At 41.5% G+C, this 27765-nt stretch overlaps 1 protein-coding gene and 1 long non-coding RNA gene across 2 annotated transcripts; both read left to right on the forward strand.

Annotated features, from left to right (window-relative positions):
- The first annotated feature begins 2817 nt into the window (after positions 1-2817).
- DIPK2A (divergent protein kinase domain 2A) lies at positions 2818-15568 on the forward strand. Its single transcript, XM_083739770.1, has 3 exons — positions 2818-3572; positions 11606-11909; positions 12570-15568. The coding sequence occupies exons 1-3, from the start codon at positions 2919-2921 to the stop codon at positions 12899-12901; spliced, it is 1290 nt and encodes a 429-aa protein (XP_083595896.1). The 5' UTR covers positions 2818-2918; the 3' UTR covers positions 12902-15568.
- A 2102-nt stretch (positions 15569-17670) lies between these two features.
- On the forward strand, positions 17671-22650 carry LOC310845165. The gene is made up of 2 exons (XR_014564533.1): positions 17671-20069; positions 20255-22650. It is a non-coding gene; the product is annotated as an uncharacterized lncRNA (long non-coding RNA).
- The last annotated feature ends 5115 nt before the right edge of the window (positions 22651-27765 follow it).

The following is a 27765-nucleotide window of genomic DNA, read 5'->3' on the forward strand; positions in this document are numbered from 1 at the left end:
CATGATAGATATGACAGCCTTATCTCCACTGAGCCCTATCTGACAGTCAAACCCTATTGGACAGTTTCGTTTGCTTGAAAAAGAAAACTTTAGGACCAGATTCTTTGCCTGACTTTTTATTGAACGACTGCTGTGCCTCTCTGTGTTACAAGTCCCTTTGGGATGGGGCCCAATATGGTTGCCATATTCCGAATGGCTATGTTCCACAGAGACCTTCCATTGCATCAGAAGATCACTTTTGCCTTTGGCATCTTCGTGCACTGGTGTATGTCCCAGGGACATTTGCCCCAAAGGAAATGCAGACCTTCAGCTGAAAAATATTCCCCACCACTGGTTTAGGAGAATTAGGTCACTTCCTGTCTTTCACTGGTTCTCAACCAAATATTGCTCTAAAAAGCAACCTTGTTGCTTCATCCAATATCCAGTAGATGGTTGTAGTGTACCCACAGAAACCCCTCTTTAATCAGAGAATTGCAGAGGCATTATATGTCTCAGGATAGCTTTGGACTGTATGCCTTATACATATTGTAGGTAAAAGGTAAAGGTAAAGGACCCCTGGACGGTTAAGTCAAAGGCGACTATGGGGTTGCGGCACTATCTTGCTTTCAGGCCGAGGGAGTTGGTGTTGTCCACAGACAGCTTTCTGGGTCATGCAGCCAGCATGAATAAATCAGTTCTGGTGCAACGGTACACCGTGATGGAAACCAGAGCGCACAGAAATGACATTTACCTTCCTGCCTCAGCGGTACCTATTTATCTACTTGCACTGGCATGCTTTCGAACTGCTAGGTTAGCAGAAGCTGGGACAGAGAAATGGGAGCTTACTCCATCACATGGATTTGAACTTCCAATTGACAAGCCCAAGAGGCTCAGGGTTTTAGATCACAGCGCCACCCAGCTCCCCATACATACTCATGTCTAGTAACTGACTTCTCAAAATCTGCATTTTGTTGTCTATATAGACTTTTAACACAGAACCCCACAAAATCTGAAAGAAGACACAGCTACTGTAGCCTTAACAACCTCTTAACACTGATGCAAGAGCCATCCTGATCTCCTGGCATTCGAAAACACAGAATGGTGTCAGCTTTCCTCAAACACCCTACTAGCAAACTATCAATTGCTTGTCCTCAGAATGATTGCAAAAATATAGCTCGTACCAGGCACTGCCAGGAACTAGTCACAATGCTGAGCACATTAAGGCTGAAATGTCTCAGCACATAGTTTGTTTCAAGCAAACTTTACTGAGCTGCAAGACAGTAGATGCCAATATACTTTCTTGATGCAAGAACCATGTTCTCCTGTAACCAAATTCCTGCCTGGTAAGCACTTCCAAAAATAGCTAAGGATGTTTTTACAGTATTCTTCCACCTCTGTAAAAATTACACATCCCTAAACTAAAATGAATTCTTAGCATCATACTACCCCTGATTATGTCAGTTCCACTGGAATACTTCCAAGTTTTGAGGATGAGGGTGCAGTATATTTGAAACAGTGGTTTCCATACATGCTGCTTTCATATATATCCTTCAGCCTCCTCTCTATAGCCTCCTCTCTATATTTGTCTCCTTCAAATCTGAACCCCAAGGACCTCGTTATTCTCATATAAAATGGCTCTCGTTTGTCAAGGAACAAGCAAAGGATGGGACAAATTCTAAATGACCATTATTTTGTCGCGTCCCCTCCCTCCTACTGCTCCATGACGAACACCCCCACAACTCCTGCTCCCAGAAATATATAGTGGTGCCCCCCTTTTTTTTAAATCCCGCTTTCGGTGTAGTTAAAATCCCTGCTCAGGAGACTTTCGTCGGAGCCTGCGAGGAGCGGACGCTGAGGGGCAGAGGCGAGCTGCGTTTCAGCTGCCGCGGCTTTCTACTCGACTATGGCCGCGCTTTGTGTCTCGCTACCGAGGTTTGGGTTTTAACTGACGAAAGCGAGACGCCGAGGCTTCACTTCTCACTCATGTTTCATCGGTCGTGCTCGCTGACTTGACAAAAGCGGTCGTGGAAAGCAGCGCCACACACCAAGAGAGATTTATATATATGTATACATGGCCCCTTTCTGGCACCCTCACAAAAACTGTTTCCATAAGTGAAGATTCCCCAGGAAGCCCCCTTCCCTCCGTCCCTCTCGCTCCCCTCACTACAATAAAGACAACATGGCGGACCAGCGGCGTCTCCCGGGTTAAAACTCCCCTCTCCCTCACAAATCAGTAACAGGCACTCCGGCCGGCGGCGGGAGCTTATATAGCCTTTCTCGGAGGGAGGCGGGGGAGGGGCGAGTAGGAGGGGTGGGGGTGGGGAACGGCGATCGAACCAATCCATTTTTCATTCCGTGTTGTTCGCGCGCTCGCGCTTCCCAGGCCCCGCCCTCTTTCTCCCTTCTCCACCATCCCCCTCACAAAATAAAAAAAAATGCCTCCCGGCTCGCTTGGCTCCGCCTCACTTCCAACAATACTTTCTTGTCACCGAACCGGCCTGGCCGGCTGTGCGCCCGCGGCGGCCCTCTCCCTCTCCCTCTCCTCAGGTGCGTTATGTGGTAAATAGGACCGCGAGAGCGCACCACCCCAATCACGCGCCTCTCTTGGCAGGCGCGCGCCGCGAACAACAGTGTTGGCGGCGGCGGCGCTTATTGTTGTAGCTCCTCCCCCCTGGAGGGGGCGGGGCGGCCCTGTCCGGCAGGCTCGCGGCGGCTGCGGCGCCGCCCCTTTACCTCCCTCCCCTCGGTAACTTGGCTCCCTTTTATCGGGCGAGCCTCGCGCCGGAGAGTTTATTGGTGCCGGAGCCGCAGCGCGGGGAGCAACGGAGCGCGCGGGGGGCGGGGGAGGCGGCGGCGGTGGCCGCCGCGAGGGGGGTTTGCCCCGCCGGCTGGTGGGGCCGGCCGGCCAGTGGGTCGGTCGCGGGCGGCGGTGACGGACGATGCTCCGGCTGGTGTCGCTGAAGTTGGGGCGCCTCTACCGCTACGTGAAGCTGGCGGTGCTGGGCGTGCTGGCGGCGGCGCTGGCCCTCAACTCGCCTTCGCTGCTGGCCTCGCTGCAGCGCAACGAGCTGGCCGAGCGGCGCTTCCTGCAGCTGAACAAGTGCCCGGCCTGCTGGGGCACCAGCTGGTGCCGCAAGTTCCTCAACGGGCAGCTGCGCCTGGAGAGCTGGGGCCGCCTGCGCCTGCTCGACTTCCTCAACGTCAAGAACGTCTACTTCGCGCGCTACGGGGAGCCCCGCGAGGGCAGCCGCCGCGTCGTCCTCAAGCGCCTGGGCTCCGCGCGCGAGCTGGCCGACATCGACGCCAAGATCTGCCGGCGCGCCACCGGCAGGGGACGCTGCGACTTGCTCCAGGCCCTGCACGCCACCGAGTTCGCCAGCATCAACGGCGACGTGCGCCTCCTCACCCCCGACGTCGTGGAGGGCTGGTCGGACCTGGTGCACTGCCCCTCGCAGCGCCTCCTCGACCGCCTCGTCCGCCGCTACGCCGAGACCAAGGACTCGGGCAGCTTCCTGCTCCGCAACCTCAAGGACTCGGAGCGGATGCAGCTCCTCATCACGCTCGCCTTCAACCCGGAGCCCCTCGTGCTGCAGGTAAGAAGGCGACGCCGCCCCCGCCTCCTCTCCCCTCCCCATCCTCGCTAGACCGCGTGGCCCCGCCGTATAAGCGGGATCGCACGGAGCGCTGTGCACTAGATCGCCGGGACTGTGCCTGCTTAGAGTTCGCGTGTGAACCTCCTTTTTCTGGTCGATCTAGTCCAGCATTGTGTCTGTCCCACGATCTCTAGAGGTGGAGACCACTTCCTCCCTGTGCGCTGCCCCTAAAAATAAATGTGTGTCTGAATCCTTTCTGAAGCACTTGCGCGGTTTAACAAAGTCCTAGAAGTACATTTAGGAGACCGACACGTGTATTGTGTCCCAAGGTTCAGCAGACTCGTTAAAATGCCCCAGGGGTCTTTGTTGGTTTTAAAGCTGCGGATACTGTCTCCCAGTGAAGTCTCTTTCTTCACTGTATGGTTTTAGAGCATTAGCTGACATGCAGCAATGCTTGTAAGTGTGAAGTACTTACAATAGAATTAGTACGTTTATTTAAAAAAAATTGCTTTCAGATGGTGCTGTTTTCAAATTTCCTCCGTGTAGTCTAAGCAAATAGATACAACATAGATTTGCATTCCTGTACAATCAGCTATGCAAAATCAGCTGAAGTTGGACAGTTGAGCTCTGTTGTGGATTGGGCTGTGTAGTGTGTAGCTCCTTGAGCCCTTTTCCAGGACTGCCAGTAGCCATGAGAACAGAGAAAGCAAACACCCGTGCACTAACAGCTGGGGTCCTCAGTTGTCTGCAAAAACTAGTCAGGACTTTCCCTGAAAACATATACAACCCAAAGTAAAGCCCAAAGCTGCAGTGGAATAAGTTTTAACGTTTCAGAATAAGTATCACTGAAATCAGTGGGACTTAACTCAAAAACTAATCATGCATATGATACGAGTTCAGTGTTGTCTTTTAAAATTAATTTTAGGAACTGAGCATACACAACAGCTACTTATTGCCTTCTTCTGGTGCTATTAGAGGAATAGTAAAATTGTTACCTCTTTCCCCATTGTAGGTTAACCTATATTTAAAAATTTAACAATAAAAGTAGGGGTGCCTTTATTCATAAAGTACAAATGGTGCTACATTTTACATTATTCTGTTCTTTTGCTGATTTATTTGGTAACTTCTGTATCAATCTCTGTTTTTACTTTGTCTCATTGTGTAGGTGATAGTGGCAAGCAAGTATCTCTATCTTGTTTCTTTAATTTTTAAAAAGGTCTTCCACCTTTCGGTGAATTTTCTTTCTAGTCATCGTTTAGTCATTGAAATTGCTGTTTGTCAGAATGAAGACTTGTTGGCACTGTAATGAAAGTCAACAACACTCACTGCTTTCAGTAATTTTAACCTAGCATTAATGTTTGTTAGACCATTAAACGTAAAAATCTGTTGATCATTTTCGACCAGTTTGATTATTTTAGATTTGCTCTAGATATCTATCAGGACAATGTTATGAGGACAGTGCCATATTAAAACTTTTGTTGGCTTGGTTAAGAAAGAGTATGTTTTTTATTTAATAGCCAACAGTAAAAGAAACTTGGACCTAGCATTGTAGCCTAACAATCTGGGAATTGTTAATATATTTATGCCATCTCTATGCCAGCTCACATGTTAATGGTATATTTTTTTCATGAAGGTATATTTCAGCTGAACAGGTTATCTTAAGCCCAAATATTGGTATGATGTTGCATCATAAATACAGGTGCCTTCCTCAAGCAGCTTCTAAGTGCCTTCCATGAGCAATGTAATGTTTGCATTAAATAAGTAACCTTGAATTACAACTGATTTTATCTTTGCTACTAAATAAATAAATAAATAAATAAATAAATAAATAATAGTTCCCAGCCCTGTAGGCAAATATCAATAAATATGCTAAAGGAACAGTTGAGTTGTGTCCACAAACTAGAATGGTTGTCAAAGAAGTATCAAATAGACTATTTGAACAGCTGGTGCTCTCTTGAACTGTTTAGTGGCTTGGTATGTACCAGCTGGTGTATGTCTTTAAAGTTTCTTAAAGGAGAAAGCTATTAACTTGAAATCTAGACAGTTTCCCCCAAAGATAACTGACATGAAGGTTTTGTCTACGATGGCTTCAGTTGCTGCTTTCTATGTAAAGTGGTTTGTCTATGCTTTTTCTCTGTTAGAATTTCACGTGGCTTCTGTTAAACTGATAAAGCATATTTGTAGGTGAAGAGAATGTTTAATATAAATACAGTTTAAAGAGGAGTGGCATGTCCTTCACTAAACAGAACGGTATAAAAATGTCCTGCGCCACTTAGAATATATTTTGCTGAGAAACTAATTAAAAACTGCATATAAAACAGAACAACATAGATCATGCTACAGTTGGTGTGAATATAATTATTGGTTACAAAGTGCTTGATGTACAAAGTGCTCTACAAATTGTAAACAGCTCTGTAAGATACCTAGACTAAGATATAATCACTTCCTGAGTCTGAACTTTATTTGGTGGAAATTCACTGTGACTCTCCCCTTTTGAAAATGTAATTCTCTTTCTGTACCACAACTCTGGTTTGTAAGGAGGTTAAACATGAATTAGAAGATCTACACATATTGGATATTAGGCATCCAAACCATAATTGATTTAGTAATGTCGTATGTCAGTGACTAAATTATATAATTTAGTGAAATCTCTCACAGTTAGCTCAAGCTCCCCGAAGTCCATGAGTAAAAGTTTCATTTAATCATTGCTTGCTACTTAAAAAGGAGTATGAGACCCATGTTGGGCAAAATATTCCTGCATTGCAGGGGGGTTGACTAGTTGACTCTTGTGGTTCCTTTCAACTCAGTAATTCCGTGATTCTCAAATTTCAACTAATGTGCATTGGTCACTAGGTGCCAATTATAATACTAGCAGTACAATCCTATGCCTGTATAAGTCTCATTGACTTCAGTGGAATTGTTTCAGGTAAACATGTAGGTTTGCAGCCCAATATACATAAGTAATAGCTCTTCCATTTTCATGGGTGGCTTGTAAGAACAGGTTTTCTATTCTGTCACCAATTATGTGCAATATCAGTTACGACATTCATTTAATTAATATCCAAATTATGACTCAGCAGTTCTTGTAGCTCATAGTTCTCTTCCAACCACCACTGCAAAAAAATCTAGTTGCTTTCAAATATTTCCAGGGTTCACTTCTGATCTGCTGAAATCCTGCTAAAATACATAGTGTAGTTCATTTAAAGACCCATTGCTTGTCGGATAAACATACTTTTAATAGGTGTGTAAGTTGGCACTGTTTGCATTACAAGAGCTAGCTAATGTTAAAGACTTTCTGTTCGACAGATACTTATTAGTATGTATTGTTTAAATAATGTAACTGGCACTGATAAAAAGCTAAGGTAAAAATCTTGATAACCCTGGATTAATATAAGAGAATGCTGATGATTAAGGAGCAAGGTGAATGTGATTCACATGTTAGATATTGTGATCAGACTAAATGATGCATGACTGGGTGCTAAATAGAAGGCTGATCTTTGATTTTATAATGGGAAATGTGTCTCGAATAATCCACTAAACTGTAGTGATTCTTGGATTATAAGACTTTTTTATCAGAGATTGGAAGCTTAGTTTGAAGCCTATTTGGAGTATGGATTACTTGTAAAGTGGCAGTACTTATGAAATGCACATTACCACAACAGACAGCCTTTATTTTAGCTAGTTTTGAGATTATTTAAGCTTGACCTACATTTGAAGAGATTGTCAAGGCCAGAGGAAAAGCTTTATTACAGAAACATCTTTCAACAGCGTGTCTCATCTGTATCCCTAAGTGTTGAGATAGAAGCTCAGTGCTCTACTTAATTTTACTAATCTGTGTACCTAAATACATTTCATATTTATATTACTAAACAGTATATACTTCTGTGGGTGAAAACAGCCTACTACGGCGGGGGGGGGGGGACACGGCAGTTTAAGGGAGGAATTTGCTGGGTATTCCAGTCTAAATGATCAATGACTCACAAGCATCTGCAACAAGGATCTGTAATAAATATTCTGTGACCTATTATAGCTAGGAATCCAAAACTGACATAAAAACACAGTTCTGCTACTATATAGGAGTGTAAGTATTTGCCTAAAATTGTACTGGTCTTCTATGAAAAAAAAAAGTTTGTCCTTCAATTTGCTGTATTTTTTCCTTGTTCTTAGCAGTCATTCTTCATATCACCGTGTCCTGTCACAGTGGAAAAGTAATTATGATTTCTTTTTTGAGAACCGTGAATTTGGTTGTCTAGCAAGACAATGTAGGTGTGTTTCGACTGAGATTTAAATTTCCAAAATAAATTTAAATAGCATTACTGCTACAAGTGCCTTGGAGTACATTTTATTTTAAATTCATTTCCTTTGACCAAGTGTATTGGCTTGTTATTTTTATTATTTATAATACTCTTGTTCCTGATTTTTCATATTTTAAATATGAGATGGGCTTGCAGTTTTTACACCTGATTCTGCAAGCATAGCTGTCTCTTTCATAATAGTGAGTAATAAATAACTATGACGCTGATTTCATCAGTGCTGCTGTAGAACTTAATTTCAAGATTGTAACACTGCAAAGTGTGTTCTACAAGGATGCTTGTTTTAAGGTCAGGTCGACTTTAGTATTGAGCAAGTGTACAACTAGTCAAGCAGGGTGGATTGTTTTGAATCAGCAGTTTTAGAGTTTTATGCCTGTGGGCCTAATTAGGACCTGCCAGGTCTTTGAATTTGGCCACAAAGGTCATTTTGGGCAAGCCAGACCCACCCATCAATCATACAGTGTCAGTGTCAGGCATAGTTATCTGTTATCTCTAACGGAAACATTAAATGCTAGGTTTGGAAATAAGGGAAGACCAGCACTGAGATTGGAGATAAACTTTTGCCTGCTCCCATGACAGTTGTGCCTTGGTTCTCGAACGTCTTGTGAGTCAAATGTTTTTGCTCCTGAATGCCGCAAACTCAGAAGTGAATGTTCCAGTTTGTGAGTGTTTTTTGGATGCCAAATGTCTGATGGGGCTTCCACAGCTTCTGATTGAGTGCAGGAAGCTCCTGCAGCCAATCGGAAGTCGCGCCTTGGTTTTTGAACATTTTCGGAAGTCAAACAGACTTCCGGAGCGGATTCTGTTCGAGAACCAAGGTAAGACTGTACTTTAACTGTGAATCACGCAATGTCAAGTGATTGACAGCTAGGCAGCCCTGCTCAGCTGTCAATATGATTCTATGGCTACATCCATTTCTGCATCACTGATTTAAATTAACAAATTAATCAAACAACTAACACAACATTTTAAATAATCTTTGTAATATAGGTACCGTATATCCTAAACAGAAGCATATGATAACAAATTGATATACATGCAATCATATATTTTATTTACTACCTAGGAAGTAAGCTAAAACTTTTGCTCGCTCAATATGAAAGAAGCCAGAGAAGAATGAAGCCCAGTCTCCTGAGCAGCATACAACAGCACCCTGCTCGTTCAGGCAGTTGGCATCACATTGGACTTAAGAGGTCATGCAGATGATTTGCTGGATGATCCTTGTGAAATGCAGTACGCTGCCTCTTAGACTTAGAGCTTGAATTTGGTTACTACTCCCTGCTGCTAGGATGCCCATAATAATGCATTACTTGTTTCATATTTATGGAAGTTAATGTCAACAGGCTGATCTGAACATGGCATTAATTTCTTTGGATAGAAAAACAATCTTATCAGTCTAGTAAAAAAACGTAGGTTAGTAACTTTTTAAGCTAATTTACAAGGCTGCCTATACTATGTGACACCCTTCCTCTCTGTTTTCAGAATGCCAATTTGCACCAGAAGTGTGTGATTATGCAAACCATGGAATTACCTGCTGCAATTGCTTCTTGACTTCTTCCCCATCTGTGCGTCCCAGCTATACGCTTGCTTGTTTAGCTGGCAAACCCGTTTTTTAAACCTTACTTGCCTTCAGGAATCCTTCAAACGCAACAGATAAAAGCTAAATGTCATCAGAACTGTTATTAATGTGAGCCGTGAGCCATGAGCTCTATGCAGATGCAGACTTCTTCCAAGAGAGTTTTCCATTTAAGGTGGAATGTAGTTTTCCTCTGCTCAACACGTGCTAAAGCCCCATGCTTGTTAGTTGTTCTTGCCACCTGGCTGAACTGAGCAAAACAGATTAGGCCTCTGTGGCTTTCCGTGGCCATGCAAAGAATGACAATGCTCATTTTGCTGTACTACAAAAGTATGTGGCTATATAAACTCGGCACTAATTCAAAACCCAGGAAATTCCTGGGTGGTTCACCCAGAGCTCCCAGAGCCAAACTGCCAAGCTGCTCTTTGGCATCTCAATTTGTTCCTGGGATTTGTTGCACTTGCAATTAAGGAGATGTCCCTAGTGCTGAGTATGCATGATATTTGGCTTACTGCTGCTATTTAATACAATAAACAGAAGAACAATCTGAAACGTACATGTGCTTGCTTGTGCTACTGATGAGTAAATTTAAATATGGTTGTTTCTGAGTTAACAGAGCAGCTGTAGTGTGCATCTAGTTGTTTGGATCTTTCGTCAAATATAGCAGGTAATGCAATGACAATATGCTTGTATTAATATTAGTGTGCTATGATAATGCCTGAATATGGTACATTATCTGTGAATAATACCAGTATTTGGCAAATGGCAATCAACTGTGATCAGCATTGACGTAGCAAATTGGAAGTCTGCAATAGCTTGCTAAGCAGTAAAGCGAATCTACCACACCTCTACATCTGATCAAGTAAAGCAGATGTTAGACCTGCCAGGTGGCTGAATGCACATAATGGTATGCTAACACCTGGTATGTTTTATATTCACTTTATGTTCTAGAACAATTGTACAGCACTTTTGTACAGAATGCAGATAGCTTTGTTTGAATAATTTGGAATTATAATTTGAAAGCAGCTCTGAAGTAAAGGGAGTAGGAAGCACACCATCCAGGCAACTGCCGCCTATTGAGCACACCTGAATAATAGAAGTACTTGGTTTCTTTGCTAGACCTCTGGGACATACAAAAAATGAGACACAGCACCAAACATCTGGGGACTTTTTCCAAACATCTGAAGAACAGAGCTCTTGATGTGAGAGGACAATGGTGGGGAAGCCCTTTAATAGGTTAAAGGTAAAGGGACCCCTGACCATTAAATCCAGTCGTGGCTGACTCTGGGGTTGCGGTGCTCATCTCACTTTATTGGCCGAGGGAGCCGGCGTACAGCTTCCGGGTCATGTGGCCAGCATGACTAAGCCGCTTCTGGCGAACCAGAGCAGCGCACAGAAACACCGTTTACCTTCCCGCTGAAGTGATACCTATTTATCTACTTGCACTTTGACATGCTTTCGAACTGCTAGGTTGGCAGGAGCAGAGACCGAGCAACGGGAGCTCACCCCGTCGCGGGGATTCGAACCACCGACCTTCTGATCGGCAAGTCCTAGGCTCTGTGGTTTAACTCACAGCGCCACCCAGGGTTAACTAACTTACACCCCTCCAGATGTTTCAGAACTTAAACTCCATCATCCTTGATCACCAACTGTTCTCATGGAGTTTTGTTTTCAAGTAAACTAGTACAGAACCTCTGGGACATAGTGGGGAAAAAACCTATGGAGATTGGAGAGCAAGTGTGGGTGTTTGGTATGTTCACCTAATTGCTTTACTAATACAGCATTTTCTTGCAGGTCTCCTAGACAAATTGAAGGACCAAAAGAAGATGCATCATATGCAAAGTGAAAGCAAATACATAGTGACAACATCAGTGTGTGCCAGCAGCTCACCAAATCCCAGGCCTGTTTGAAACAAATGTGTTATTTTGCTGGATTGGTGCAGAATTTATAGATATGCAAGATTACACTCTGCCTGTTCTTTAGCACGTGTCCCCAGCCCAGTGTTTGGGGAATCAATGGATAATTCCTCATAGGCAATGAAGAACACTGCCATCTCAAATAGCTAAATGCTTCTAAACATCACATATTTTAAAGTTGCAAATGTATTTGTGGTTAATATTAATGAAATGCATTTCCCTTTGCAGAGTTTTCCTTCTGATGAGGGCTGGCCATTTGCAAAATATTTAGGAGCATGTGGAAGAATGGTAGCTGTAAACTATGTGGGAGAAGAACTCTGGAGCTACTTCAGCGCTTCATGGGAAAAACGTGTGGACCTGGCATGGCAGTTAATGGAAATAGCTGAGCAGCTGACAAATAATGACTTTGAATTTGCACTCTACCTCCTTGATGTCAGCTTTGACAACTTCGCAGTAGGCCCTAGAGATGGGAAGGTCATCATTGTGGATGCTGAAAATGTTTTGGTGGCAGATAAAAGGTTAATCAAGCAAAGTAAGTTGGTTTCTTTTTCACCCCGAAGACTGTTGGTTCTTGTTTTGCATATGAATAGTTTAAGATGTAGGTTTTTAAAAATGCTTTATAATTTATCAGTTCAGTTAATGCAGCAGTTAATTATTAAATAACAATTGTAGCAGCTCATATTTGAACATGTTGAAACAAACAAATCCATTACTACATGGGCACACTGAACAAACCTGAACTTGAGTTTTGTTTCATTCTGTACAAGACAAAAAGCAAGAGAACAGTTACTCCCTTCTGACAAGTTTATTTAATACATTTTTAACCCCTGTAGCCGGTGGTCACTTTCACAATATTGCTCTTACTTTTTCTTCATAGTAATATGCATGTACCTAGGCAATCTTAGAAATCACACTTTGTGGATTCTCTGAAACATACAATGCTTTGAACAATCCCTATGAGAAGGTTTGCCTCAAGGTTCTTTGTAGTTTCCCCCCTTAAACAGCCAATATTTCATGAGCAAGCTTTATTTCATGTTAGTGGTAAATAGTACACTATTTCTGTAAATTGCCTTCAGACAGACTATTAGGATTTAAAAGAACTTGGGGTAGATTTTCATCTTCAGGCTTTAGAATCATGAAATTCTTTGCTTTCTGGGCTTCTTACTGTTTGTTCTTTTTATGCATTTCACAGATAAACCTGAAAACTGGGATGTTTGGTATGAAAGCAAGTTCGATGACTGTGATAAGGAAGCTTGTCTTTCTTTCTCAAAGGAGATTTTGTGCACTCGTGTCACTGTGGACCACAACTACTATGCTATTTGCCAGAACCTTTTATCAAGACATGCCACCTGGCGTGGCACTTCTGGAGGTCTTCTTCATGATCCTCCAGCTGAAATTGCCAAAGATGGTCGACTTGAGGCCTTGCTGGATGAGTGTGCCAATCCAAAGAAGCGATATGGTAGATTCCTAGCTGCAAAAGAATTACGCGAATACCTTGGACGACTAAGTAATAATGTGAGGTAGTTCATAGGGGCCAGAAACTTTGAACCTGGGGAAAAGGCACATGGAAAAAAAATAAGTTATGAACATCAAAGAAAAACTTGTTACTGGTATATGGGGAATGCTCTGTATTAACAGGCAAGGTTACATATCCCACTGCAACCTGAGCTACTTTTGACTGTGTCAGATGACAAGATTGACAACTTAAGTGACTCTCATCCATAGGACTTCACATAAATCTGAGATAGTTCCACAATTTTGTGAAACTGATGACATAACTTGGAAAGTCAAGTTATATTTGCCTGTTTTAAAGGCTTTTATTTCTGATGTCATTGTCTCTCTCTCTCTCTTTCTCTCTGCCCCTCCCATGCATACAACTTACTAAACTGGTATTTGCAAACATACTGATAAGCCCTAGGTCTCTCTCATAGTTCTAAAACCAGTAGGTCTTTGTTTGAATACTGTGCACTATTTGAGTACAGGATTCCTCTACTTATTCTAATGCTGAGTTCTTTCCACTGTTTCTTACTGTTTGTATGCCTTATTAAGGATATGCTTATAAAAGCAGTCTTAAATATTGCGTGGACATAACCATTACATTTGAATTCTTTGTAATTCTACTGCGGGTAATGTTTCACAAGATGGTTAACTGTAAAATTCCATCTTTATTCCATTAGGTGAAAATAATTATTCAGCAGGGAATCATGATCTGAGAACTAATAAAGATAGTTGGAAGTTTGGAGTAAAGCAGTACAACTAGTTAAAATGAAGACAAAATACCATTTTGCTAGTATAGTAAATCATAAGCCAAAGAAAATGGTTGTGTGTCTCTAGTCACCTAAATCTGTACTGTAGTGACACTAATCCATTGACTTAGATTTCAGTGGGTTTGTAGATCATTCTTTAGGAGAAACTTTGCTACTAGTTAAAAGCTTAGGAAACTCCACATGTGAATGAGAAAATGCCTAGCAGGCTAGCATTTGTTCTGCATTATTCACAGTTCTGCTGAATTTGCAATGTGATGATGTTTACGGAACTTTCAACCGTAGGGTTGGCTATTTAATAGTACTCATGTTTACTGTAGAGGCCTTGCATTGCATTAAGTATTTCAGTTCAGTCTTGTAATTGTTACCGTACACCTGAAATTGCTCCCACAGATCAGAACCTGAATGAGAAATTGGATCACTGCTAAAATTAATTCTCCTCCCCCCGCCTCTTTTAAAGCTTGTTTTCCTTTTCTTTGCACATGGTAGCAATTGCAGAGGTTCTCATAATTGGAGTGATGAAATTCAAAAGCTTCTGGTTATAGGAAGTGACTGACTAGCTACAGTTTTTGTTTTATATTTGCTAAGCAGATTTATATACTGCTTTAACAAAAGATTACCGAAGCGGTGTACAATACAAAAATTCAATATACACTAAAAACTACAAAAAACAAAGTATAAAAATAAATCACGTTGCTCAATGGCATGTACAGATGGGGGGCACACTTCAGAAAAAGCATGTGGACAAAAAAGTCTTAAGCAAGTGTCTAAAATTGACAGGCAGTGCTTCAACACTGAACTCTCAGCTTCTGGTGTTCTTAGAGCAGACCTCAGGAGCAAGAGGCACCATTGAGAGTGCTTTTCTTTATGACTGCATTGACTGGGGTGGAATAAGAGGGGTTTCCACATTCTGAGAACTATCAGTTTGGTGTTGAGAAATTCATCTGGACAGATGGAGCAAAGCAGTAGAAAAGGGACGACAAAACCATTCTGTTTCAAAACTGTGAAAGCATGCTGATTACCCCAGAAAGTTTGAAATGATTTTTTCAAATGTCATTTTTATTTTGTCCGCGTAGTTGGTCAGCTGCTCATTTTCATACTGTGTTTCTACAGTGTAAATTTATTCCAGTTTGTTCTTGGGCTGTTCCCTGCTGGAATAATTCTTCTTGCTGTGGGATCTCCTTTTACCTTTGATATTATGGCACAACCCCATAGCACATTAGGCATGTTCGAGTCCGACAGAAATGATTTCAATTTAATTGTGTTTATATCCCATTTAATTCAGAAAGCATAATTTTGGCTGGTTTTTTCCCTGGATTCTTTTGCCTGTAGTCATATAGCATTTATGTTGGCTTTATTTTGATTCAATTTGCAAGCAAAACCTAAATGTGAGACTAAACACTAGCCTGCCATGAAAAGCCTTTTAATCTCAATATTAATTTAATACCCACAATTTCTGATGAATGAGATGGATGATTGCTGTAGGCTTTAAACAACACACACAAACAAACAAACCACTGCCAGCTATTGAGGCAGTTCGACTGCCAAATGTTCCTTGTGAGGTTGGGGTTGGAGTCCATGTTCCCCCTTGGAAAATGTGCTCATGAAGCAGGATTCCAATGACAAAAGGAGTCCACAATTCTCAGTCTACAGGGAAAACACCTATGTAGAAAGCAATAAGTTTCCTTCAATTTGCACCTATCAAGTATTTATTGTACAAGGACAATTTATATTTTTAGTCATTACCCACGAATAATGGTGAAATATTTTTTGAATGAGATGTTTGGGGTTTGTATGTGCATAAAAATTGTCTTTTGTACTGTAAGTTACTGTTTAATTTGATTATCAAAACTGTCTCCTGTGCCTTTATACTAAGGTTGTTTTTACAACTTCTCTTGACTATTAATAAAAAAGTACTTTAAGAAAATTTTCTTGACCATGTTTAAACGAACACACTTTTTGATACCGCAGCTCTATCTGCAGCTATTGGCCCCTGATGGCTAAATGAAGCCCCTATATTCTGAGGCAGTATGTCACTGATTACTACTAGTTTTGGGGGGGAAGGTGTAAAGGCTGCTGCCTGTTTGCTCCTTTTGGGGGTTGATGAACACATGAGCTGAGTTTGCTGGATGGCCCATTTAATCCAGCAGGTTGTTCAGTGGCCAACCAAATACCTATGAGAAGGTTGCAAGCTTCCATTGGCATCAGAGACTGGCCCCCCTTAGGACATGGGATAGTTGGATGGGCTGCTCTTTTTATGATTTGTAGGTTGAATATTAATCTTATTAATTTGAATAACTTTAGTTAGGATGGGGCAACACTGGGGGGGGCAGGGACCTCTGTATTATGGTGGTACTGCATCTATTGATCATAACGGTAAAGGTAAAGGGACCCCTGACCATTAGGTCCAGTCGCGACCGACACTGGGGTTGCGGCACTCATCTTACTTTATTGGCTGAGGGAGCCAGTGTACAGCATCCGGGTCATGTGGCCAGCATGACTAAGCCACTTCTGGCAAACCAGAGCAGCGCACGCAAACGCTGTTTACCTTCCCGATGGAGCGGTACCTATTTATATACTTGCACTTGACGTGCTTTCGAACTGCTAGGTTGGCAGGAGCAGGGACCGAGCAACGGGAGCTCACCCCGTCGCAGGGATTCGAACCATCAACCTTCTGATCGGCAAGTCCTAGGCTCTGTGGTTTAACCCACAGCACCACCTGCGTCCCCTATTGATCATAGATAGGACTAATTCTCTTTCACAAAATATTTCTCTATGGCTGCTTCTATTTGTATGGATTCAGTATAACTGACAATTGCAAGGAACTGGGGGACTGCTTAAGCGCAAGATGGCTATTCTGACAATTTCTCAGAAATCCATATTCCTTGAGAGTTAACACACACCTGTTCATAATATACACATAATATAAATGATGCAAAAGAATGGCCAAAATACTTGTTTGCCTTTTGTCAATGTTTTATTAGTGTTTCAGTTAGGACAAATTTGTCTTGATCCATTGAAGTGGGTTCAGTGTTTTACTGAGTTGGAAAATATATATCTTTTGGATGTAGTCAAGATGGCCAGATGCATCCTGCCAATTGAGTGTGTGATTTTGAGCTCAGTTTTGAAATTGCCCTAGTATTTGTGGCTTCAGAAAGTGGAAAAAAAAGTTAAGCCAAACTCTTTACAATTTTCTATATTTGGTTTTAGGTGGAAAGCATGCCAGAAGTCTTGATATGCCACTCTAGACCACATGTTGAAGTGCCCTAGAAGTCATAAGCTAACTAATTTACCAAATGCTTATTAGCTAAAGGTCTGTCTGATGGTCTTGAAACTAGCTATTGCTTTTTCTAGTTATTTCTCACTTCATTTTTTGGCAAAAGGTTTGCTACCCCCTGCAGCTGCTCAGTCTCATAGAACAATGCTGATTGAAATCAATTATAGGAGTTTGACTCCTCTGCATGCTATATTCAGGATGAATGACAGTTGTAGAATAGTCACCTTAAAGAGAAACATGTTCTTAACATCAAGGCAGACTCTGATCATTGCTTTACATGACCTAACCTTTTACTTATGTCTCATTCTCTACACACCCACAAAAATGCATCAAAGCCAAAACCATAATTAGCTGTGGGTTGAGAACTGGCATTATGCAGGGAACATTTTAGCATAGTACTGTACAAGTATTTTGAAAACAAAACTTGTTGGGAAAACCAGAGAGTTCTCTAACAATGCCTGCCTTTTTTTGCACCAGCACTAAAGTCTACTAAGTACTGCAATGAGCTAGAGGCCAACTGGCAGGCGTACTTTGGATTCTTTATTCTGGAAGGACTATGGAAATAATATTCTATCTTCCTAGGCTCACAGTTTGCCTTTAAGCCAAGCCCTTAGAATATGGGGTCCACTTCTTAATCTCTTTCCCCCTCCCTCAAATTTGTCTATTTTTTAAGGATAGAAAATGGTGGACGTGCCTTGGTGTGACTCTCATTATTTTAGGACCCAGCCCAGCTGTGGGTCATATATTTTGGCCTGACATGTTAATAGCATGTTTAGACCTCATTCTTAAAAAACAAAGAAACCCCCAAACAAACAAACAAAAACCCATGCCTGCATCAAACCTGGCACTGTGGGTTAAAATATTTTATCTGTACCATTTCCCTGCTGAAAATTGCTCCTAAAGCTGCTACTTGCTACAAGAAGCATATTTTGAAGGAGGGTTAATTTGGCAAGGAAAATTGTTTAGAATAAAAGGGTTAAATCTCCCATCTGGATCAGGGCAACTTTTATTCTTGAGTGTTAAAATCTTGCCAACTTAAATTAGAAAATTGGGGTTCGGAATGTCTGGCTTTTTCTCTGGACATAACCAGGATTTCAAAGGCAGAAATGATGTCTGGGGGGAATTTCCAAAATATGGCGCTTTGTCCTGGATCTTAAGAAAGTCAATAGAAAAATCACATTATTATTTTTTTGGTGTCTTTGTAAAATAAAATCTCAACCTTGGGGTTTGTACAATAAAAGCCCAACAACTTTCGAGATTTCCTTTAAAAAAGCTCAACAGTTTTGGGGGGTTTCCTGTCTCTTACTTTTTGAAATATGGCAATGCTACATAAAGTCAGATAAGGGTTTGGGGTTTTTTTTAAGCGACAAGCTTGTAATTGGAGTACTTCCAATTGTTTTGAAATTTCAGAGGGATAAACATGTTTCAATGCCAGTAGTACATGTGAAAAAGGTCTAGGGGTCTTAGCAGACAACAATGTTAAATGCCAAGAAAAGGAAGGAAACTAATTGGAAGGAAAGAACTCTCATAGGATATTAAAATGGGACAAGCCAGGTGTCCCACATCTTATATGTGTGCAGCTAGTCATTCCTGCCTAAGTGTAGAACTCAACATTTTGTTTCAGCCCAGTCCCCCAATCTGTTAAGGTCATCTTGAATCCCGATTCTGCCTTCTGTGGCATTAGCTATTTGATCGATATGCTGTTCCATTATAGCAAAATCAAACTTCAATTGCTGGAGGAAATTGCTCCTTTTTAAATGCTGCCATTTAGATAATAACAGTTCTTTTCGCTCCTCATCTCAACACATTACATAGCAACAAACCTGGGCTTGCCACTATGTGCACATTCAACAAGGAACCACAGCCCAAGATCAGCTGCCGACCAAGGCTATCTGTATAATATGTGTGTTTTTGAATACTCATTTTGTCAGTTATGTTCACGCCTTACATTTTTAGTTTTGCACCTAAGAATGTAATGTTTGACACCAAAGGACCAGATTTCATATTACATTAATAGTGTGTTGAAACACGCTTGAGACCAGCTTCCAAAACTAGAAACAGGAAAAATGCACATAAAATTACCAAGAGCTCCACATCTAAAAATAAAATATTATAATAAAATCAGCTGGAATTATGCCCTAAAGACTTGTTGAAAAAGCTAAAGCTTTGTGACTGCTGATTGATGTTTTCATGCTATGATTCTTTCGCTGCAGTTGCAATGTGGAACAGACATGTTGCATCCAGCCTAAATCATTTACATTGAATCTGGACTTTCCAGACCGAGACAGGAAAGTTTCTCTGTAGCAATCTTCCATGCCACAAGTGCAGTGGAAAAAGTACCTTTCACTGTTGTAAAAAAGAAAGTCTAGATTCTCAGGAGTCCAAATTCATGTTCTCTGCGAAATCCCAAGAAAGAACGGAATGGTAGGGAAGGTACTTGGAGGGAAGTTGGAGACCACATACAGACAGTGAGGCACTTTTCTTACTCTGCACATTTTTAGGTCTTGCCCTGCTTACTGCTGGAGTGTAGCTCCTGACAGATTCCCACAGAGGTAATTTGAACCTTGGGCTAAAAAAGGTTCCCCAACCTCAAACCCTCCAACATTTCTCTGATTTATACCCCACACGTCTTACTGGGTTGCCCCAGCTACTCTGGGCAGCTTCCAACATATACAAAAGCATAATAAAACATTAAACATTAAAAATCTTCCCTATACAGGATTGCATTCAGACAGCTCAGGGGTCGGATAACTCCATTCCCTCTAACATAGGCACGTCCAACAGGTAGACATTTCTCAAATGAAAATAGAGAAATCCTAAGGAAATGTGGATCACTGCAGATGATGACAGCAGTCACGAAATTAAACGACGCCTGCTTCTTGGGAGAAAAGCAATGACAAACCTAAACAGCATCTTAAAAAGCAGAGACATCACCTTGCCAACAAAGGTCCGTATAGTTAAAGCTGTGGTTTTCCCAGTAGTGATGTATGGAAGTGAGAGCTGGACCATAAAGAAGGCTGATCGCCAAAGAATCGATGCTTTTGAATTATGGTGCTGGAGGAGACTCTTGAGAATCCCATGGACTGCAAGAAGATCAAACTTATTCATTCTGAAGGAAATCAGCCCTGAGTGCTCACTGGAAGGACAGATTGTGAAGCTGAGGCTCCTATACTTTGGCCACCTCATGAGAAGAGAAGACTCCCTGGAAAAGACCCTGATGTTGGGAAAGATTGAGGGCACAAGGAGAAGGGGACAACAGAGGATGAGATGGTTGGACAGTGTTCTTGATGCTACTAACATGAGTTCGACCAAACTGCGGGAGGCAGTGGAAGACAGGAGTGCCTGGAGTTCTCTGGTCCATGGGGTCACGAAGAGTCAGACACGACTAAACAACAACAAAGGAAATGTGGGACATTGTGGGTTCAAATCAGAAAGTGGGATGGCTTCTCTAAATCAGGGACATCCCTGGAAAATAGAGACACTTGGAGGGTCTGCAAACCTAACGTAAGCTTGTCATCTTTTAAAAACGTGTTATTGTGGTTACCCATGCTCAAAGGGTGTAGCAGAAAAAGAGAAGACAGCAGTGTAGGCCTGGCCACAGGACAAAGTGTGGGAACAGACTCTAAATAAATGTAGGAAACAGCAGGTTTTTTTTCTGGAGCTCACAATACAGTATTAAGTAGCTTAAGGACTGGTAGCACAGTAAATATTTACCCTGGCAATGTCTTATGGTGAGACAGATGCCTTATTCCTCTCACACACATGCTGCTACATTACTGCAGAATTCCAAGTGTAAAACATCATCTAAGAACTAAATTATCCATTAATTTTGGAGTGATATCCTGAGGCAGGGGCGGGGATGAAGGTTTTTAGCTCATCATGAAAAGTTCTTTTTTAACTGAGATTTCACAAATGAGTTAAAGCCTCTCAGTGACAGTTCAGTTCACTGATGACTAATGCATCTGTTCTGCCATTCGTCTGGGAAATTTATTTTGTCAAAAGCAGGAACTATTATAGCATATGTGCATTTAAAATGCTGGTTCTTTTGCATAAGTGAAATTATTCTCCTGTCTTTTGCTCCTAGGGATAACAAAAAATAGAGCATTTCTTTTTCTCAATGGGGAAAAAAAGCACCTATTGTGACAAATGTCCCTGCATTAAAAGCTTAATCGCAGGGTTCTGAGTACTTGTGTGAAAGTGATATTTTATGTATTGTCATGTAGAGTTACTAAGAATAGGTGATTAGATGTTATAGTGATTTCCAGTTTCTTCTTTAAGGGAAAACATTGTATAAATGCTGCATTATCTCTTTTTCAAAAACTCTCCTCTCTACTCAGAAATGTGAGTCAGAGCATCCTTAAAAACATTAAGGTAACATGTACATGGATTAATGCACTGGTACATTTTAGCCTTTACAGAAAATTCAAATGAATGTTCAAGACAAGCCCTGGTGAAGCACATTAAACATTGAATTCTCAAACTGTGTTTTGACACAGCAAATAATACTGTGGTTCAGGGATGAGGGACCCTATAGCCCTCCAGTTGTGGTTGAATTCAAACTCCTGTCAGTCCAAGCTGGAATGGCTGATAGTAATGGATGATGGTAGTTGTAGCGTCACAATGTCTGGAGAGTCACAGATCTCCAGCCCTGCTCTAGTTTCTTTGCTGAATCATGGCACTTCTTGTGTACCTTGTCATAATTATAGTCTCCACCTCAAGTTACGTCACTCATCGGTTACCTCAAGTGACTTTACCATTTGTTTTGGATACTCTTGAAATGCTTACTTCTATTGATTTCCTCCAAGGATTTGATGCAGAATAAACATCAAACATACTGTAAAACAAAAAATATTGAGAAACATGCTTTTGAAATCTTTCCATTAAACAGAATTGCTTACGCAGAGCTTCCAAGGAAAACACAAGGCCACACAGACTAATATTTCAGAATCAGATCTGTTGTCAGGTTGGGGGGGCTTGGTTTGTTTCCTCACCCCCTGTTCCTTTGTGTCTTCCACTTGCCACAGCCTGATTCACTTTAAGATGTAGGCCTCTTCCTTCCTGCCACTGCCAGGGTTATAAGCAACCTTGGCCAGCCTGAAGGAAATAGCTCAGTGGTAGAATAATTGCTTGCATGCCAAAGGTCCCAAACCCACCGACCCACCAGTGGGTTAACTAGCCCAGTGGTTGATGAACTTCCCACCTTTGTGGAACACTTTCTCTTATGTGCCAAAGAATCCCTGGAAGACCCCTGGAATTGCACAAATGGTATTGGGGCATGCTGTAATTTTATTGATGTGTTTTGTGTTTGTGTATTGATCTTACTAAAGGATTTTATTATTGAATTTTAGTATGTCAGCCACTTTGAGCCCTGGAATATAAAACCCATACACACTGGACTATAACACACACACGTCTAGGGGGAGCGCCTATTTTACACAGGTCACTAACCAACCCTGCAGATGGAGCTGGGCAGATCTATCATTGAGTTTCTCTGTTTTCCATTTCTTTTCATTTCATTCAATCTTACATTCATCTCTCTTCATCTCCACATCAGTTTGTGAATTTATTTCTCTAAAGCCCTTGAAAATTGTATGCATTTTCATGAGTGTTTCAACTAATAAACAGATTTTTGCAAGCTATTGTCCCTTATATAATGCATTTTGTACATTTTTTTCACCAGTATATACATTCTTGTGCACATGTACCCCCAAATAAATGTTTTATTACACACATATTTTTGACTGGAGAACTATTGTTTTATTGTGTGCTTTTTTCTTTTTGTTTGGTGAAATCCATAAAAGAGCATGTTTCAAAGGATATCTGTTTTGATTAGTGCATTAGTTTGGAAAATATTAAAATCTGAACTAAAAATATTTCTGCACATCCAGAGAGCGGGCTACAGAACACACTCGACACTTCCCTGTGGCTGCTCATCTTTGGATTAGTAGTGGTAGATTAGTACCTTTCAATGAAACTTATATTGTATTTATTATGATTACAGTGGTACCTCTAATTATGAACTAAATTCGTTCTGGAGGTCCATTCTTAACCTGAAACTGTTCTTAACTAGAGGTGTGTTTTCGCTAATGGGGGCCTCTTGCTGCTGCGCTGCCGCCGGCACACAATTTCCATTCTCATCCTGGGGCAAAGTTCTCAACTTGAGGTAACTCTTCCAGGTTAGCGGAGTTTGTAACCTGAAGCGTTTGTAACCTAAGGCATTTGTAACTTGATTTGTAACTGTATTACATTTATATCTGCTTCCTTCCATGATGGAACTCAAAGTAGCACGCATAGGATTCTCAGCTGGTCTCCCATCTGAGAACTTATCAAGTGCAGGCCTGCTTAGCTGTAGCAAGGGTTTTGCATTATGTGCCTTTAAGACTATTCATTGATAACCCCTCAATAAGCTTTCATAGACACAGTTAGAAAGTCCCTCATGTACGTAGCTTGCCTGCAGTTGCTCTGCTGCAGCACATCTCCTTCTGATACACTTTCATCTGATGTTGACAAACAAATAAAGCAGATATAATTCGGGACTTCCGGAGGCGGCGCAAAATAGCAATGGCGGTCCTCTTTACCTGGTGAAGAGGGGCTCCGCGAAAAAGGGTCGTCCGCTACGGCAAAGCGGAGACCCGTTAAGAAAAACCGCAGGCAGAGCAAGCCTGCGGCCGTGGGACTCGGCGGGCGCCCAAAGCCCCCCCGGAAACGAAGAAGGGGCTCCGTAAGGGGCTCCGGAACGCGAAAGGGGGAGCGGCGCTGTGAGTTCATCGCTCTTTTCGTGGATGCAAAGCCGCGCTGCTGCTGCTGATGAGCGCCAACCTTCTTGAAAACGTCAAAATTGGCTGCTACATACCCGTGAGTAAGGGGAGCTAAACATCGGAAAATTTGGGAATTTGGTTGAAATTCGGCTGAAAACGGGAGGCGAGTAACAGGAAGTCTGTCTCCCGATCCTGCTAACCAGATTAAAGCAATTGCGCAGAAGAGTGCTGAAGCGCTGAAAGGGGACTGTAAAAGTAAAACGAGGGTGTATTTGACAGACTTTGTAGCGAAAAGACAAGCAGGAAATCTCTGTAAAAGTTGTGGATTTTATCTTTGGGACCTTCTTCCTAATTTTGAGTTATGTGGAGTTAAAAGAGACAACCCAGCGATCGGGCTGTCAGTGTGTAAAGGAGAGCTGTCAAACTGCTGATACTGTTATTGGAGCTTAACTGATACATAGACTGAGACATTAACGTTTAAACATTGTTGCTGGGACCCTTCTTGACACCTTGTGGCTTCTCTTTAAGACAAAGAAAGCCTGTGGAAACTTCCTTTTGTGCTCTGGAACTACCAAAGACTTAACATAGGGAATATAAGAACTTCAATGGCGGACAAGAGTTCTCTCCTTCCTTGAAACTTTGAAATACCCCCACCTAGAGGATTGTGGAGATATAGAGGCCTGGGAACTGTACTTTATTGTGATTCTCTGTGGTTAAATTGTTTACACTCTGGACTTTGTCTAACTTATGAAATAAAAGAAAACTTGACCTTGAACAGAGGCAGGTGTGGAATGAGTGGTACAGGGAGAACAAGAGCAGCTAAAGCTAAAGAGAAAGAAAAGAAACCAGGGCAACTTGTTCAAACAACCCTATCTCATCAACGAAGATCATCCGTTCCAACTGTGCTGACAGCACAGGAGGTGGAATTTGAAGAGCCTGCTGCAGAGCCTGCTGTAGAAGATATGGCAACTGGAGGATCTGAAATAGTCCTGAAGCAAATCTTGGAACAACTTGGAATTTTAAATCAAAAAGTGGACAATCAATCATCAAAAATTGACCAAGCTACATCCTCTATCACTAAATTATCTGAGCAAGTTTCCCATCATACCCAGGCAATTGAAAAATTACAAGGGGCAACGACTGAAAATTATAAGCTTGCGGTGGAAGCTTGTCAAAAAGCAGAACAGGCGAATAAAAAGGTTGATGAGATTAGGGGGGAAGTAAGGCCTCTGAAAAGACAGGTAGGGGAACAACAAGCCTACCTGTCATTGGTTGAACTGAAAAGTAAGGAAAATAATCTCAGATTAAGGGCTATCCCAGAATTGGAGGAAGGAAATCTACAGGGATTTTTAACACTTTTGTTCTCCAAATTCTGGGGGATAGAGGAAGATAAGGACTTTAAAATTGTGACTGCCTTTAGACTGGGAAAATTGATAAAGAAGGACAAGCCCAGAGATTGTTTGGTTATTTTGAGATCGAGAGAGGAAAGAGACAAGATACTAGGCCTACATTTCAAAAAATCCTTGGAGATAGAAGGAAAAAAGGCTGAAATTTACAGAGACATACCTAAACACCTTTTGGATCTTAGGACTACTTATATAGACTTGACCAAATTGTTGAGATATAACACAATCCCTTATAGGTGGGAGTTTCCGCAAGGACTATCATTTACTTACAAAGGAAGGAAAGTAAGAATTAAAACACCGGAGGACCAACAGAAGTTCCTACACGACCACGAGGAGGACCTCCAGAAAGGAGCTGCAGCTTCTTGGCCTCCACCACCACCGGGACCATCTCCAAAGCCTACACCGCCTGGATCTGGACCAACATTACCACCTCCGGGGTCGGGGGGAAGCCTAGACACCCCATTGTAGACCCACCAATTAGACCAGGATGTCGCTGCAGCTTCTTAGTTGGAATATAAATGGCGGAAATTCTCCGGAAAAAAGAAGAAAAGTATTTCACATATTGAAAAAAGAACATTTGGACATTATTTGCCTGCAAGAAACACATGTGACAAGGCTCCACAGAAAAGTGTTAATTAATAAAAGATTAGGCCAAGAATTTATCTCTTCGGATAAAGTGAAGAAAAGAGGTGTGGTGATATATGCAAAGGAGAGCCTGTCACCGAAATTCTTATTTAAAGATGACCACGGCAGAATTTTGGCGATTGAAATTCAGACACAAGGAGAAAAATTTCTGATACTAGGAATATACGCCCCAAATGAAGGAAAATCGGAATTTTTCAGGAAGCTGCATGAGATTATGCTGGACTACTTAGACTATAACAACATCATCATGATGGGTGACATGAATGGGGTTGTGTCTGTAAATATGGATAAGTCGCAAAGTGCTAACATAACGAAAGATGGCAGACTACCTAAAACTTTTTTTGAAATGACTGACAATGTGGACTTGATTGACATATGGAGGGTTAAGAACCCCCTAGGAAAAGAAGGGACTTTCTTTTCTGAAGCTCATCTGACATGGACACGAATCGACCAAATATGGATAACTAGAGGACTGGCACCCAAGACTAGAAAGGTGGAAATCTGCCCAAAAACCTGCTCCGACCATAATGCTTTGAAAATGGAATTGAGACTAAATACAACCGGATCCTTCAGATGGAAAATGAATGACACCTTATTAAGGGACGAGAAGATTGTTAAGAAGGCCCAAAAAACTTTAAAGGACTATTTTGAGATAAATTTAAATACTACTGTGGAAAAAAGAATAATCTGGGACGCAAGTAAAGCAGTCATGAGAGGGTTTCTAATACAACAAAATACGATCAAGAAAAAATTCTGGAATGAAAAGGAGAAGATATTGGAAAAAATAAGAGATGGAGAGAAAAAATTAAGATCTAGGCCAAAGTCGAAGGAGGTGCTGAGAGAAGTGAAATTTTTCCAAGCACAATATTTGAAATTGATAAATCAAGAGGTGGAATGGAAAATTAAACAAATGAAACAAAGATCCTTTGAATCAGCAAATAAGTGTGGGAAACTGCTAGCATGGCAGTTGAAAAAGAGACAAAAACTTAATACTGTTACAAATCTAGAGATTGAAGGGAGAATGGTTCAGAAACCCGAGGAAATTAGAAAGTGCTTCCAGAGATATTTCAAAGAACTTTATTCACAAGGGCCACAGAAAGATTCGGAGGTGGACCAATTTCTTAAAACCAACGGACTACAGAAAATACCTCAGGAAATGAGAACAACCCTGAATAGTAATATTACACAGCAAGAAATTGAAAGTGCCATTCAGAACCTACAATTAGGCAAATCTCCAGGCCCCGACGGACTTACCTCCAAATACTATAAGGTTTTGAAAGACTATTTGATACAGCCTTTGTTGGAGGTTTGTAACCAGATTATGGAGGGGAGGAAGGCACCGGAAACGTGGAAAGAAGCATTCATCACATTGATACCCAAACTAGAAACTGAAAAGACTCAGCTGAAGAACTACCGCCCCATCTCACTCCTAAATGTGGATTACAAAATTTTTGCAGATATTTTGGCAAGTAGGTTTAAAAAAGTGCTTAATGAAGTGATCCATAAAGACCAGGCTGGCTTTCTCCCTGGTAGGCATTTGTTTGGCAACACAAGAAACATTATCGACATTTTGGAACTTTTACAAACAAATCTAAATACTAGAGCGGTGTTAATTTTTATTGATGCGGAGAAAGCCTTTGATAATATTTCCTGGATGTTTATGAAGAAAAATTTGGAAGGGATGGGAGTGGGGCGGGGGTTTGAAAATGGAATAGAAGCAATATATTCAGAACAAAAAGCGAAATTGATAGTAAACAATGTGGTGACAGAGGAGTTTAAAATTGAAAAAGGAACACGGCAGGGGTGCCCCCTATCCCCCCTATTGTTTATTTCAGTTCTGGAGGTGTTGCTAAACATGATTAGAAAGGACCGGTTGGTACAGGGAATTGAGGTCGGAGTGAAACAATATAAATTGAAAGCATTTGCAGATGACCTGGTATTAACATTGCAGGAGCCTGTCTCTAGTACTGAAAGAGTGTTAGAATTAATTTCGGACTTTGGTCGGGTGGCGGGATTTAAGCTGAACAAGCAAAAAACT

Source organism: Podarcis gaigeae, assembly GCF_964106915.1.
Source record: "Podarcis gaigeae genome assembly, chromosome: 5".
Taxonomy (NCBI): domain Eukaryota; kingdom Metazoa; phylum Chordata; class Lepidosauria; order Squamata; family Lacertidae; genus Podarcis; species Podarcis gaigeae.